At 38.2% G+C, this 15751-nt stretch overlaps 2 protein-coding genes across 7 annotated transcripts in view; one reads left to right on the top strand and one right to left on the bottom strand.

Annotated features, from left to right (window-relative positions):
* Positions 1-3088: 3088 nt before the first annotated feature.
* LOC139748691 (peroxisomal trans-2-enoyl-CoA reductase-like) overlaps positions 3089-15751 on the bottom strand; it is a 30070-nt gene continuing 17407 nt past the window's right edge. The window contains exons 9-10 of one of the 6 annotated variants that reach the window (XM_071662004.1): positions 3853-3979; positions 3089-3449 (exon numbers count right to left, since the gene is read on the bottom strand). In XM_071662004.1, coding sequence (XP_071518105.1) covers positions 3444-3449; positions 3853-3979 — 133 coding nt within the window. In that variant the 3' untranslated portion in view covers positions 3089-3443. Of the gene's footprint in view, positions 3463-3701; positions 3980-9487; positions 12418-15751 lie in introns of those variants that run through there. The other 5 variants (XM_071662005.1, XM_071662007.1, XM_071662002.1 and 2 more) reach the window with 5 other exon arrangements.
* Positions 12424-15496, top strand: LOC139748692 (elongation factor 1-beta-like). The gene has a single exon (XM_071662009.1). It carries the CDS (start codon positions 14238-14240, stop codon positions 14973-14975), a length of 738 nt encoding a protein of 245 aa, XP_071518110.1. The 5' UTR covers positions 12424-14237; the 3' UTR covers positions 14976-15496.

Raw genomic sequence — 15751 nt, 5'->3', positions numbered from 1 at the left:
GACAAGCTTACCTACAGCCCATATAATATTGCTTGAACTACCATACCTTAAAACAAATCCATTTTTGCCCTCCCAGATACCTATGTAAAGATAAAATAAATTTGAGTACTATGTAAAATATGGTAGGTGAGTGTGAAGTGTCATACATGTACAGATCATGCCTATTAGGCTATAAAAACAATAATTGGCTTTAAATCATTCTATCATACTCAAAAAGAGAGGTTTTATAAAATAACAAAAACTGTCATTTCAACAACTAGATTTTTTGTTAAACAAAAAATCTTGGAAATATATTTGCTAAATTTTTTTAAATACTTGCTATTTTTGTAAGATGACTGATAAATCCATATGCCAACTGCCCTGAATGTGTGTACTCACATGCTTGAATTGGGGGTAAAAGTCTGTCGAGTATAAATGGGAAGGTGATAATTTACACAGCAGCAACATATGCAAAGCATCAGAGCAATGAGATGCATGGTGATTGAGAGGGCCATGATATGCACAGAGAGTGAGACGGGAGGAGCATTGTGACTTCAGGAGAGGTACAGGATGTATAGGCAAAATGTTTTTGAAGAATGAGAAATACTTGGAGAGACAGGGATTTGTACGAGGCATTTATGGATTTGGAGAAAGCATGATTGATAGGCTTCATATAAGGTACTGCGAATAAAGGGTGTAAAAAAGTTTCTAAAGGCAACATAGAGTTCTTACTAGGGGAGTAAGGAATGTGTCAGTAGGGATGAAGTGCCAAGCGTTCCTTAAGGAAGTGGGTGTGTTGAAGATGTGTAGTTGTATCATTATGGACTATATTAACAGACAAGGTGGTGACAAAGGCAAATGCAAGAGTCTTTGAAAAATGGGTGGGTATATGGTGTGATTGGGGTTGGGTGCCTGTGTGGGTATGGGAGGTGAATTGGTTGCCATCTGCAGATGAAAAGTATGTTGCAAAATTATAGAGACAACCTATTGAAGCTGGAGACTGTTTGGGAGTATGAAAGTTGAGTAAATATGAACAAAAGGTAATTATGTGCAGTAGGTAAATGAGTTAGGAAGGTTTGAAGGTATAATTGTTCAACAATAATGTTATGTGGATGAGAGTCTTGGGCTGTGAATGTAAAAGAAAGGAATAGGGGGGAGCACTGGAATTAAATGCACAAGGATAATGTGGTGTGAAGCTGTAACAGGAATGTCATAATAGGTGTTCTAGCAAGCGCTTTCTGAAAGCTGACCAGAGGTGAAATTGTTTAGGTGTTTGAAGAGGATGAGTGGAGACAATCGACTAACAGGATCTACACCACACCACTTTTATCCTGTTAATCCTCGTGTGCTCAACCTGCTTCACACATTCTTATTTCCACGTGCACCTCTTTCTTTTGCTTTTAAGGCCCAAGACTTGTCCATGCAACAATGTCAATATAATATCTTGAAGCACATCCATACCTGTCCTTATATGTTTACTATGTTTACATCTTCCACATGCTCTTCAAGCATCTATGACCTTAGTTCCCTCCTTCCCACTCTTTCTCCCTCAGGATCCCCTTTTGTGGGGTTTTGACAGCAATGGGAGCATGTCCTTTCTGCAGGACTACAGGTCAAGAACTGGTGATATGCACATATCTGCATTGAATGAATGCAGGACAACTGAGGAGTAATTGTTCAGTGACTATGCTATGTTAGTTGTATCTTAGGAATGGGTTTTGTGATATGCTGAACATGTTTGTAATGTTGGAGACTAAACATGCCTGGGGAGTGTAGCTTCATATGGATGCATGTATGGTGGAACTGAGCTAAAGTGGATTGGAAGGGAGTCAATATTGGAATAGGGGAGATGCATAAGTATGATACAGGTTGCTGAAGTGTGAATTAGGAATAAGCTCTTAATCTGGAGTGGTTTACAGAGAATAACGTGTCAATAGGCTGAGGTAGGGCATATGAAGCAGTCTTAAGAAAACAGTGAAAGGTCTGATTGTGGATTGGGGCTGATTTCGTTGCATTACACATAGCTTGAGAGTGGATGTCAGTGAATGAGGACTTTTCTTTGTTCCTTATGCATACTCACTAATGTGGGAAATGGCATACATAGGGAAAAATAAAACAAGGCATATGAAATTGCCGAGAGAAACCATGGGACCTAGTTGTGGATAGGGGGTTGTGGTTTTGGTGCACTGCACATAACAGGAAAAGAATGGAAATGATCAAATGAGGCCTTTCTCCATCTGTTCATAGTGTGCTACCTCGCATATGTGAGTAAATGGAGGACAAATATGAAAAAGAAAAAAAAAATCATATGTTCACCATTTCTTGAGTTAAGAATAGAGGACCGAGCCTTAGAGAGAATATCCAAGCTTGGCCCCCTTCTCTGTGCCTTCTTTTGGGAAATTAAGAAACAGGAAGGTAGGATTTCCAGCCCCCAACTCCCTCCCCTTTTAGTAGCTGGAAATCCTCCCCTCCATTTCTTACTTTAACAAAAGAGGGAACAAAGAAGGGGACCAAGTGAGGATTTTCTCTCTCTAAGGCTCAGTCCTCTAATCTTAACGCTACCTCAATTATGCAGGAAATTGCGAATATGTATGAAAAAAAATAATTTTTCTATTTTATTATACTTTGTCGCTGTCTCCCGTGTTAGCGAGGTAGCGCAAGGAAACAGACAAAAGAATGGCCCAACCCACCCACATACACATGTATATACATACACGTCCACACACAGGCACATATCCATACCTATACATCTCAACGTATACATATATATACACACACATATATATACACATGTACATAATTCATACTGTCTGCCCTTATTCATTCTCATTGCCACCCCGCCACACATGAAATGACAACCCCCTCACCCTGCATGTGCACGAGGTAGCGCTAGGAAGACAAGAAAGGCCACATTCGTTCACACTCAGTCTCTAGCTGTCATCTGTAATGCACCGAAACCACAGCTCCTTATCCACATCCAGGTCGCATAGACCTTTCCATTAAATATTTACTAGCCTTTTAGGAAGGGAATGTGGTCAACTTTTTAAAGAACTGTACAGCACATGAATTATTTACCTTGCCTTCTGAGTTGATGGTCCAAAGTCCTTACAGTGCTTTTGATGTGAAGTGATTCTGCATGTTCATTTTACCACATACATTGTGATCCTACTGTATGGCAGTGGCATGAGAAAAATGTAGGCATTTTGTTTGAGTGTGCAGAGTTAGGCTTGCACTGATTTGGCTTCAGGGTCCCCAAACCAGCTTATATTGCCATGTTGCTTTGTATAACTGGTTATTGTTTTTAGATGTGTAGGGGCAGTGTTTGGTTTCTGGTATATGGTACACTGATTCAGCATTTTTGAAGGACTCTCCACTACCATTAACCAATTCCAGATAAGCAAGTTTCACCACTACCCTCCTCTGGAAGTGAATTCCAAGATGAGGCTGATAGCAACTTGAAGTCCTCAAATCTGTAAAGTATACCTGAAATTAAATGCATGTTTATATACTATAGAATTTAGGATATTAAGAAGCAAAGATAAAATCTGTATTATGTTGGCAAATGAAAGGTTCATAGATAGGGGTAGGATTCCCACATGATGGTGGGTTTGCAAAGTCTATAAATAAGGAGATATGCTTAGCTGATTAAAACTCTAGGATGCAGCTGGGAATACAGTTACTGATGCCCTCAGTTTAAGTAAGATGATCTGCTTCAGGCAGTAATAGAGTACTCTAATCTGGACTTAATTATGGTCTTTGACTTTAATATGGCTTTTTTTTCCAGAAATGGCACAGACAACTGAATGCCCTAATTAAGGCCATCTCATTAATGCTTTGTTTACCCAAGCAAAAGGCAGATATCCATTGACCAACCTCTAGGGGAGGATGAACAGCAAGGGTGACTATGGACCAAATGCTGCAAGCAGGATTCGAACCTATGTGCTTGTTCCCAGGAAGCTTGTGATTTATAAATAAGTCGCAAGCTGGTCCATGTAGAGTCCTGGAAATTTATAATTTTATCGGGCTGAATGTTGAGATTACCATGATTTATCTGCATCACAAATGTGTATAAAGCATCATTAGTTTCCTGTATAAGAGATGAAGGCAAGTCTCTTAATTGTGGACGTGTATGTAAAAGCACATTCCATGCTTATATGGTGTAAATACCATATTTTAGGAGTTTTCTTAAAAATTACAATAAAACTAAACCACAAAAACTTGCACTGTTGAGGCTCAAAACCCACAGATGGGTAAACACTTTCAAGAAACTGAAAGTCCATGATAAATTAAGTCGGTAACACCTAGAGCACCTTTAAAGTCTTGAATATGACCAATGTGCTGTAGTTCACAAACAATTATCATTGTGCTAGAGTTGTCCTCTACCAGTGGTCCGTTAATGGTGATGCACTAAAGGCTAAGAAGTAGCACTGGAGTTCAACATTTATGAAGACTTTTTTGCCATGGCCACTCCCCTGAGGGAATTCCCAAAGGGAATGGGCATCAGAAATACAGATAGATAGCTTAAGAATCGCATCTGCTTCATACCATGTACTGATCTGTTATAAACCTCCTACGTAAATTAGCAACAACTGATAGTATGGTATGCTTTTTGAGTACTTGACTAATTTTATACTAAGTTTATCTGATCCCTACTTACGATCTATGTGACTTATGCCTATCCTTGCATACAATTGGAAAAAGTATAAATTGAAAAATAAAAATGAATTATGAACTAAAAAATCTTAAAAAGAAACCCCAGAATCATATAATAAAGCTGGTTAGTGAAAATGAGATAATCATGATAAACATTGACTGGGATAAAAGAATGCTATACAGGTATACGAATTCTACATGCCTTGCAGACGTGTCTGACAAGTCATTTCGAGATCCGACCAGTTGGTCGGAACAGAGCTTGGATGTATGTTGCGAGGGAGGTACCATACGTTTTTTATCGATTCATCTTAAAAAAAAAAATTATCAAGATAAAAGAGACTTCATCCATAATATGGCAAGGTGCTTACAATACAATATTACTAGTTGTAACTGGCTTCACAATTATAGGCACTGACCAACAATGTTCTGTATACATTATCTCTATGGTTTAAGAAGCTTGCAGCTATGTAATGTCATAGGAAAGTTTCTTGAATGCCCTGACAAGGACTCTACTATTTTAACCTACCAGACTTGGACTTGTACTCAACACTAGCCTCAGGTTCTGAGTTTACGTAAATTATGGCAAGTGCATTGTAGGTTTATTAAATGTATGAGAGCGTTGAATGCTACTGTAATGGTTTAAAACCATCTATCAAAACATTCAAAAATTAACAAATTATTCTCAGCATGGTTTTTGATGAAATTGCTCATCTGACAAATCTGCATTATTTCTTTTATGATGCAATCATCATGTATAATGACAGTAAAGTGGTTAATGTCGCCTATCCAAATTTAGAAAAAAATCATTCAATAAGTTTCTGCATCACGGGTTACTAGCAAACATTAAGTCACATGGTACTGCCAGAGTTATACTTCGATGGACAGGAAATTGGTTGGCTGGCCATAAACAAAAAGCTTTCATTATTGGTCAAGCCTTAGAATGGTTAGACATAAGAGTGCCACAGGGATCAGTCTTGAGAGCGGTTCTCTTTCTCATATCTGTTAATACTGAAAATGAGCTGCATTGTAAAATATCAAAAATTCACTTTTGATACAAAGATGGGAAAAAAATATGCAAATGACCTTGAATGTCCACAGTTTCGAACTAACAAACTAATGGACTAGGCTCATAAGGGGCAAATGATTTTAATGTCGGTAAGTGCAAAGTTTTAAATGTCTAGCAAAACAAAAAGGCAAGCTATAGTATGAATTTTGTTGAACTGCAAAATGTAAATGACAAAAAAGATGGGCATGATAATATCTGGTCTTGTAAAACCAAGTAAGCAGTGCACAAAAGCAGTAAAAAGAGCGAACAAAATTCTTGGATAGGTGATAACTGTCTACAGTATTTGTTGTAATTGTTTGGGACTGGTGGAAGAATGCTGGTCTTACTCTTCTCTATGGATGTGAAACTAAGTTTTTATATAATGTAGGAAAGGATGAAGGATTAAAGAAGCAGACATGTTTTTGAACCATATATCTCTCCAATGTAATCTTCCTTCTCTATTTGCAGCTAAAGGTGCTGATGTAAATGCACTGTAGATTTCAGACTCCTCTTCTAATGGTAACGTGTAATGCCTATGGAAGTCAAATTCCAAATTCATGTTTACAAAAAAATCAAATAGCAATTTAGTTTCCACAACTGTCTCCTATTTGAGTCTGGTTTCCTTTCTAATCATGTTTTCATTAACTAAATATTCAAACTTAAGAACTACACGACCACCTTTTCCAGATGCTTCACCATACTTGCATTTTACAAATGCCATGCTACTGTGTATAACATAAGACAGTGATGGTGTATCAGCCCATCTAATTTTAATGTGTTCAGTGATGTGCTTATTCAGGATATTTTCTTTATGCACTCTTAAAACTTACTTATGACACCTCATGAAAATCTAAGTTCTCCCAGTCGGTTTCTTTCTGAATGAAGTCATTCATATATATTACATCTTAACTATTTTTGCATGTTTTGTTGCTTCCTGCACTGCACCATCTTGGTTGTTCATTAATTTCCATTGCTGTATATTTACTATGGTTCATTAAAATTCGTAGGAGGATTGTAAAGTGTCACCACTCATGGAAATCTTTCCTAATGTATGCTCTTACAATTATGTGTTTCAATTGACCATCCATCAATTTTTCCTGCAACATAATGTTGTACCGTGTCAGAGGGCCATCCTCTCCTTTTTCTTTTGTCTTTGCGATCATGCATTTCTTTGCAAAAAATAGGTAGGATCTTCTCTTTATAAGTTTCATTTCTTTCACTGAAACGGCATTTCTTTGCACAAATTAGGTAGGATCTTCTCTTGTAAGTTTCAATTCTTTCACTGAAACAGCATTTCTTTGCACAAATTAGGTAGGATCTTCTGTAAGTTTCATCTCTTTCACTGAAACAATGTCAGGTTCATATTTCTTTCACTTATAATCAGGAAGACTACTATCATGGTGAGATTTGTGTTAATAGTATCAATTATACCTGAAATATATTTTCAGAATATTTCAACCATAAACTAACCCCTAATTGTCATTAATACATGCACTTCAAATCTGCATTTAGTGTAATTAGTCTGCATCTCCTCCTGTTTGAATTACTGTATCTATCACTACTAAATAAAAATAAAAAGATGTTCTGGAAGGAGGTAAATAGGGTGCGTAAGACAAGGGAGCAAATGGGAACTTCAGTGAAGGGCGCAAATGGGGAGGTGATAACAAGTAGCGGTGATGTGAGAAGGAGATGGAATGAGTATTTTGAAGGTTTGTTGAATGTGTCTGATGACAGAGTGGCAGATATAGGGTGTTTTGGTCGAGGTGGTGTGCAAAGTGAGAGGGTTAGGGAAAATGATTTGGTAAACAGAGAAGAGGTAGTAAAAGCTTTGCGGAAGATGAAAGCCGGCAAGGCAGCAGGTTTGGATGGTATTGCAGTGGAATTTATTAAAAAAGGGGGTGACTGTATTGTTGACTGGTTGGTAAGGTTATTTAATGTATGTATGACTCATGGTGAGGTGCCTGAGGATTGGCGGAATGCGTGCATAGTGCCATTGTACAAAGGCAAAGGGGATAAGAGTGAGTGCTCAAATTACAGAGGTATAAGTTTGTTGAGTATTCCTGGTAAATTATATGGGAGGGTATTGATTGAGAGGGTGAAGGCATGTACAGAGCATCAGATTGGGGAAGAGCAGTGCGGTTTCAGAAGTGGTAGAGGATATGTGGATCAGGTGTTTGCTTTGAAGAATGTATGTGAGAAATACTTAGAAAAGCAAATGGATTTGTATGTAGCATTTATGGATCTGGAGAAGGCATATGATAGAGTTGATAGAGATGCTCTGTGGAAGGTATTAAGAATATATGGTGTGGGAGGCAAGTTGTTAGAAGCAGTGAAAAGTTTTTATCGAGGATGTAAGGCATGTGTACGTGTAGGAAGAGAGGAAAGTGATTGGTTCTCAGTGAATGTAGGTTTGCGGCAGGGGTGTGTGATGTCTCCATGGTTGTTTAATTTGTTTATGGATGGGGTTGTAAGGGAGGTAAATGCAAGAGTCCTGGAAAGAGGGGCAAGTATGAAGTCTGTTGGGGATGAGAGAGCTTGGGTAGTGAGTCAGTTGTTGTTCGCTGATGATACAGCGCTGGTGGCTGATTCATGTGAGAAACTGCAGAAGCTGGTGACTGAGTTTGGTAAAGTGTGTGGAAGAAGAAAGTTGAGAGTAAATGTGAATAAGAGCAAGGTTATTAGGTACAGTAGGGGTGAGGGTCAAGTCAATTGGGAGGTGAGTTTGAATGGAGAAAAACTGGAGGAAGTGAAGTGTTTTAGATATCTGGGAGTGGATCTGTCAGCGGATGGAACCATGGAAGCGGAAGTGGATCATAGGGTGGGGGAGGGGGCGAAAATTTTGGGAGCCTTGAAAAATGTGTGGAAGTCGAGAACATTATCTCGGAAAGCAAAAATGGGTATGTTTGAGGGAATAGTGGTTCCAACAATGTTGTATGGTTGCGAGGCGTGGGCTATGGATAGAGATGTGCGCAGGAGGATGGATGTGCTGGAAATGAGATGTTTGAGGACAATGTGTGGTGTGAGGTGGTTTGATCGAGTAAGTAACGTAAGGGTAAGAGAGATGTGTGGAAATAAAAAGAGCGTGGTTGAGAGAGCAGAAGAGGGTGTTTTGAAATGGTTTGGGCACATGGAGAGAATGAGTGAGGAGAGATTGACCAAGAGGATATATGTGTCGGAGGTGGAGGGAACGAGGAGAAGAGGGAGACCAAATTGGAGGTGGAAAGATGGAGTGAAAAAGATTTTGTGTGATCGGGGCCTGAACATGCAGGAGGGTGAAAGGAGGGCAAGGAATAGAGTGAATTGGAGTCATGTGGTATACAGGGGTTGACGTGCTGTCAGTGGATTGAATCAAGGCATGTGAAGCGTCTGGGGTAAACCATGGAAAGCTGTGTAGGTATGTATATTTGCGTGTGTGGACGTGTGTATGTACATGTGTATGGGGGGGGGGGGGGGTTGGGCCATTTCTTTCGTCTGTTTCCTTGCGCTACCTCTCAAACGCGGGAGACAGCGACAAAGTATAAAAAAAAAAAAAAAAAAAAAAATCACTACTATGCAAATGGATTTGTATGTAGCATTTATGGATCTGGAGAAGGCATATGATAGAGTTGATAGAGATGCTCTGTGGAAGGTATTAAGAATATATGGTGTGGGAAGCAAGTTGTTAGAAGCAGTGAAAAGTTTTTATCGAGGATGTAAGGCATGTGTACGTGTAGGAAGAGAGGAAAGTGATTGGTTCTCAGTGAATGTAGGTTTGCGGCAGGGGTGTGTGATGTCTCCATGGTTGTTTAATTTGTTTATGGATGGGGTTGTTAGGGAGGTGAATGCAAGAGTTTTGGAAAGAGGGGCAAGTATGAAGTCTGTTGGGGATGAGAGAGCTTGGGAAGTGAGTCAGTTGTTGTTCGCTGATGATACAGCGCTGGTGGCTGATTCATGTGAGAAACGGCAGAAGCTGGTGACTGAGTTTGGTAAAGTGTGTGAAAGAAGAAAGTTAAGAGTAAATGTGAGTAAGAGCAAGGTTATTAGGTATAGTAGGGTTGAAGGTCAAGTCAATTGGGAGGTGAGTTTGAATGGAGAAAAACTGGAGGAAGTGAAGTGTTTTAGATATCTGGGAGTGGATCTGGCAGCGGATGGAACCATGGAAGCGGAAGTGGATCATAGGGTGGGGGAGGGGGTGAAAATTCTGGGAGCCTTGAAGAATGTGTGGAAGTCGAGAACATTATCTCGGAAAGCAAAAATGGGTATGTTTGAAGGAATAGTGGTTCCAACAATGTTGTATGGTCGCGAGGCGTGGGCTATGGATAGAGTTGTGCGCAGGAGGATGGATGTGCTGGAAATGAGATGTTTGAGGACAATGTGTGGTGTGAGGTGGTTTGATCGAGTAAGTAACGTAAGGGTAAGAGAGATGTGTGGAAATAAAAAGAGCGTGGTTGAGAGAGCAGAAGAGGGTGTTTTGAAATGGTTTGGGCACATGGAGAGAATGAGTGAGGAAAGATTGACCAAGAGGATATATGTGTCGGAGGTGGAGGGAACGAGGAGAAGAGGGAGACCAAATTGGAGGTGGAAAGATGGAGTGAAAAAGATTTTGTGTGATCGGGGCCTGAACATGCAGGAGGGTGAAAGGAGGGCAAGGAACAGAGTGAATTGGAGCGATGTGGTATACCGGGGTTGACGTGCTGTCAGTGGATTGAATCGGGGCATGTGAAGCGTCTGGGGTAAACCATGGAAAGCTGTGTAGGTATGTATATTTGTGTGTGTGGACGTATGTATATACATGTGTATGGGGGTGGGTTGGGCCATTTCTTTCGTCTGTTTCCTTGCGCTACCTCGCAAACGCGGGAGACAGCGAAAAAAAAAAAAATCACTACTATGAGCATTTTACCTCAGGTCTATTATTAAACTTTTTTGTTCTGTAATTTTATCATATTTTTCCTCTCTACTCACCTGCTACAATACTACCATGCTTGTCTTTCACTGTGAAATAGGCTGTTACAGGCTCAGTCTGAATATTCTACTTTCAGACATTGTGACTGTTCAGTCTGAGACTTAATCTTGAATTACTTTAATTTCACCTCAGTATTGGACTAATTATATATTTGGCCCCAAATACTATCTGATTTGTTTTTAACTCATGATTCACTGAAGTAATTTGAATGAATCAAAGAGTTTCAATATTTCTAACATTATCATTATCTACTCAAATCTCGTCTTATTGAGAAACTCGTCCTTTAACTTCAAGCATTTGCCCCAAATACTATACAACTGCTATAACTTAGGTATTATATACCTGTCATGTGTAAAAATACTTGCACTCTTTTTTTTTCCCTGACATTTCCAGTTCTATCGGTCTGTGAACTCTGATACATTTCTGTGGGCTGAATGGCTCTCTTAGCTCCTACCTTTTCCATAATCATAATTACTCAGCTGTCACCTTTCGAAGGACATTTCATATTTTTCTAAAATGTCATTACTCTTTGATAAACTTTTTAGTCCTCAAATGTTAAACATATCAGACTTCTGACCTTTCCTCTTGGTCAAATAGCTGTTTCTTTAGCTTATTTTTCAATTCTTTGGTCCTGTTGTTAAAGTGTCTTCATCTGAAAGTCCACACTTAGGGCTACAATAGTCTTACTTGAGGCTTCCAGCTGTTTCCCTTTTGGATGTAAACTGTTGTTTTAAAATGAGTGAACCAGTTCTCTATTTGTTTTCCTCCATGTTTGCACCCCCTTATCACTATTTGTATCTTTTCAGTCTACAGAGCTTTCTCCTTATGCCAATTATAGTCATTACTTACAATGTCGTTTTTGGCATGGTGTTTACAGTTGCTTAGTCTTATTACTGAAATAGTGTAAACAAAGTTATTACTTATTTACTCATCTCTACTGCAGTTACTTCATAAATGCAGTTGTCTTTGTTCTGCTGATCTGATATCAGACTTCCCTAATAGTTACGTGGCTAACAATGCCCAAAATTTTTAAACCTCACTATTTGACTTTCTTATCTTTGTACTTTCTGGGCACAAAGTAATGAAAGAACTAATCTATTTCCCAAGGCAACCAATGGCCACACCTTGGTAAGGTTCAAATTTAACATTCAGTTGAGTTCTCACCCTTTATGAGATGAACAGTCATATATATGATTATACATATGCATAGTGAAATAGGCTTCAGCCTCCTACTAAAAGTAGGTTACACCGATATACATTTCACCCATCATTGTCTCTAGGTAGTTTTGATTCTTCAGTTCGGTTCGCAACCACTGTGGTGTACATTTGTGTTACTGTGTAACCTTTTATGGTAATGCATAATGAATAGCATTCAGCACCTCACAAAAGTAGGTTGGTCTGACCTATATATCATGCCTTGTTTACTTTAGTTTTTACATCTGAGTTTAGTTCTCATCCATTACTTTATGTGCAATTATAAACATCATATGCTGATGCATACTAAGAAGCATTTTAGCAATGAACCAAAAGCAGGTAGCACTGACCAACAGTTCACACCTAAGTTAGGTTAAGTTTTATGTTCGAGTTCTTTTCTGAGCCACTCTTTGATGTCTGGTTATGCAATTTTACATTCTTCAGCATACCACCAAAAGTGGGTCATTTGACCTGCATTTAGACCTTGAGAGGTGACATTCAAACAATCAGAAAGTTCTTGTGCTGATGTTTTCTTTTTCACAATCAATTAGAGTCTGTATGCTCAAACTAGAGATCTGTACGGTTATACATGCTCCACATTTGTCTGAAAGGCAAATAATTTCAATCATTGTTCACTTAGACAATAGACATTATTAAATTATGACATGACTATACCAATATTGTCACTTGATAAGCTTCTTTATAGGTATGATCATTTCTTACCTTGGTGACACTTAGTGGCTGATGCATGCTTTATGTTGTGCAGCTGATTCAGCAGACACTACTTAAACTAGCATGCAATGATGAGGTATTAGTGGAAGTAACAGATCTAATATGCACATCTGTTTGGTCACTGTAAGATGATATTCAGGCTTTATATATTTCATTCCCAGCCACTTATGATTTGAATATCTTATCAGCACTATTACAATTATTCTGTCTTGTATGTTCCAGATTAGTCTAAATCTCATCAGCTAATTTGGTATGGACTGTTTTCAAACAGGTAGCTTTCGTGTGGTTATATGCATACCGTATATCTGTGAAGCAACCGTTTCTTATTTTGTGCATCTTATGTATGTTTCAAATTCAGTGTTTGTAACTTGTAAGTTTGAGGTAAACTGCTTTGAAAATTATTGGTTTTAATCACTTTTTCAAAAAGAAAAGCATATCAATGTACTGTTGTGCCCCATTATATATTTATTTAGGAACTTTATAAATGTTCATGATCCAGACCCTGTAGCAACTGTTAGGCCTTTCTTAGGCAGTTTTGAACTGGGCAGCTTTTATTCCTAAATATTAAGATAAAGATACTTATAACAATTGTTTCAGAAATTACTGACCTTATGTCTTGTGTCTAAAATAAGTATTATTTTGCAAAAGATTGTTCAGATTACTTCAGAACTCTTTTTACCATGTTATGAAGAATATGTGCAGCTAAAAGGCTCATGTAATTTTTTTTCCCCCAGCTTTCACAAAACTAATGACCTTGTGCTCTCAACTTACTACAATCTTGAGACAAACTACTTTAAAATTTTGTGACAAACCACTTTAAATTTTTTCAAGTTTTATTTCCATGTGGCTAGGTAAGATTTAGCATACTTAAGGTCTATGAATATTTAATTATATCAAGCAGAAGCAGTGTCTTAAAGACTTCTATTTAAAGGACATTAGTAGCTGATATACTGATTTCATAACACATCATACATGTCTTCAAGGATAGTGAAGTAGGTGTGAAACTGTATTTCTCAGTATGAGAGCAAAGCAAGGGAAACTTGATAACAATGGTTTACAGAGTATTGCTTACTGTTCACAGTTTCTGAATGTAGCTATTATTCAGATGTTCTGAATATTTATTGAGTGTGCAGAGCCTGTCCCTGCAACCATGGCTAACTTCAAGAAGAATGCCACCCCTTACCCTAGGCTGTTACTACATACTGAAAATTTTCCAAGCAACTTTGTCATCTTGTACCCCTACACTTAATTTCTGCTTAGAAGCTACCACCCTATTCACTCAGCAACCCTTAGTCCAACACCATGCTGGTAAGGTTATCATTCCACCAACTCTGATAGCTGGACTATCTGAGAATCTTAAAAGAAGTCTGCCACTGTTTATTTTGCTTCTGGCCTATCTTTCCTGCCTGGATTGTCATTACCCTATTGGATCAAGCCACCTTGACCCCAGACTAGCCAGCTCTTCTAAAACAATGCCACTACATTCATCCTTTCATCTTTGTTACCTAATTGTGTAATTTTTTTCATCTGAACTTTGCCACATTAAATGCTTGAGTAGCCAGCCATCACCCAAGTGAAATGATGTTTTTGTTGAGTCAGACAAACTTTTTACTGGGGTTTTATTGCATTAAACTTGCATATATGTTCACATTGTAATACTATGTTGATTGAGCATAAAACTTTTTCAGATTAATGGAATTTTTTGGTGATGTGAAAACAGCTTGTGGACTCCAGGTTTTAAATGACTACCTAGAAGAACGAAGTTACATCTGTGGGCATGCCCCTTCAGAAGTGGATGTTGAGGTGTTCTCTGCCCTGACTAAAGCTCCAGAAGAAACCTTTCTTCATGCTCTTCGCTGGTACAACCATATTAAGTCGCTTGGAATTGAGTTCAAGTTAACATTACAAGATGGTCTAACTTCCCCTACCATTTTACCAATGAAAGAAGAGAATGAATGTCAAGAGACAACAAAAGGAAGTGAAACACTAATGGAAGCTATATCAAATTCAGAAGTGAAGAATGAAGAATTAAAATGTGGGGATAGTGATCATGGTTTTGATTTCTTTGGTTCTGAAGATGTAGAAGATCAGGAAGCAGCAAGAGCTCGTGAAGAACGGCTACAAGCTTATGCTGAAAAAAAGTTGAGGAAACCTGGCACTACTGCCAAGTCTTCTGTGATGCTGGATGTGAAACCAAGGAATGATGGAACTGACATTAAGGCAATGGAGGAACATGTACGTTCAATTAAGGTGGATGGTCTTCAGTGGGGTGCAAGCAAACTAAACCCTCTTGCAAGTGGGGTTAACAAATTATCAATCTTATGTACTGTTGAGGATGATAAAGTTTCAATTGATAATCTCATTCATAAAATTCGTGATTTTGCTGATACTGTACAGTCTGTTGATATTGCTGCATTCAATGAGATATAAGGCCCTTTATGTCTCATGCTTTTTTGAATGCTTTGGTGCTATGCTTCCTTTACATAATCTAAATGTACTTTAATATATGATGAACTGGAGAAATTATTATACACATTTCGGAAATATATATATATATATGAGACAGCCTGGTTGAGAATTATAAATTGCCAAAGCATCAATTTAAGGTAAGTTGAAAGCAATGACAATTTGAGTGAAATCTTTAGATATGGAAAAATAGGCTGAATATCTGTATAATCTGAAAGACCATATGCTTTAGATCCACCTATAGCCACTGAAGGTAGAAACAAGATAAAGGTACGTTTTTGTAAAATCATGCAGAAATGTAGAAACACATTTTTCATCATATATATTCAAGATCCTTACTCAGAATCCACCATTCCAATTTAGAACTCATTTTCCTCAATTGCATTACCATAAATCATTCCCATTTTGGTATGTAGTGTACAGAAGAAAAGTACCAATACACATGCCATTCTTTACATAAAAATTTTAAGACAGGATGAAAAGCAGTGATAAATTCTCATTCTCCTTGGTCTTATCATGTATTGATATGCCTTGTTACCTTACCTGGAAATGATACTACACAAGACAGGGAAGCTATTGGGTACAAATGAGGAATGCAGGAACTTCCTTCAATGGCATTACGAGATACCTGTATATTATTATCATCTGCCATTTGATACTGTATGGGGAACACATTCTTGTACTTGTTGGCAAATGTTACCTAAATATTCAGTATGTAAAAAATAGCTAAGGATTATAAA

Source organism: Panulirus ornatus, chromosome 5, assembly GCF_036320965.1.
Source record: "Panulirus ornatus isolate Po-2019 chromosome 5, ASM3632096v1, whole genome shotgun sequence".
Classification (NCBI taxonomy): Eukaryota; Metazoa; Arthropoda; class Malacostraca; order Decapoda; family Palinuridae; genus Panulirus; species Panulirus ornatus.
This window is presented reverse-complemented; position numbering and strand designations above follow the sequence as displayed.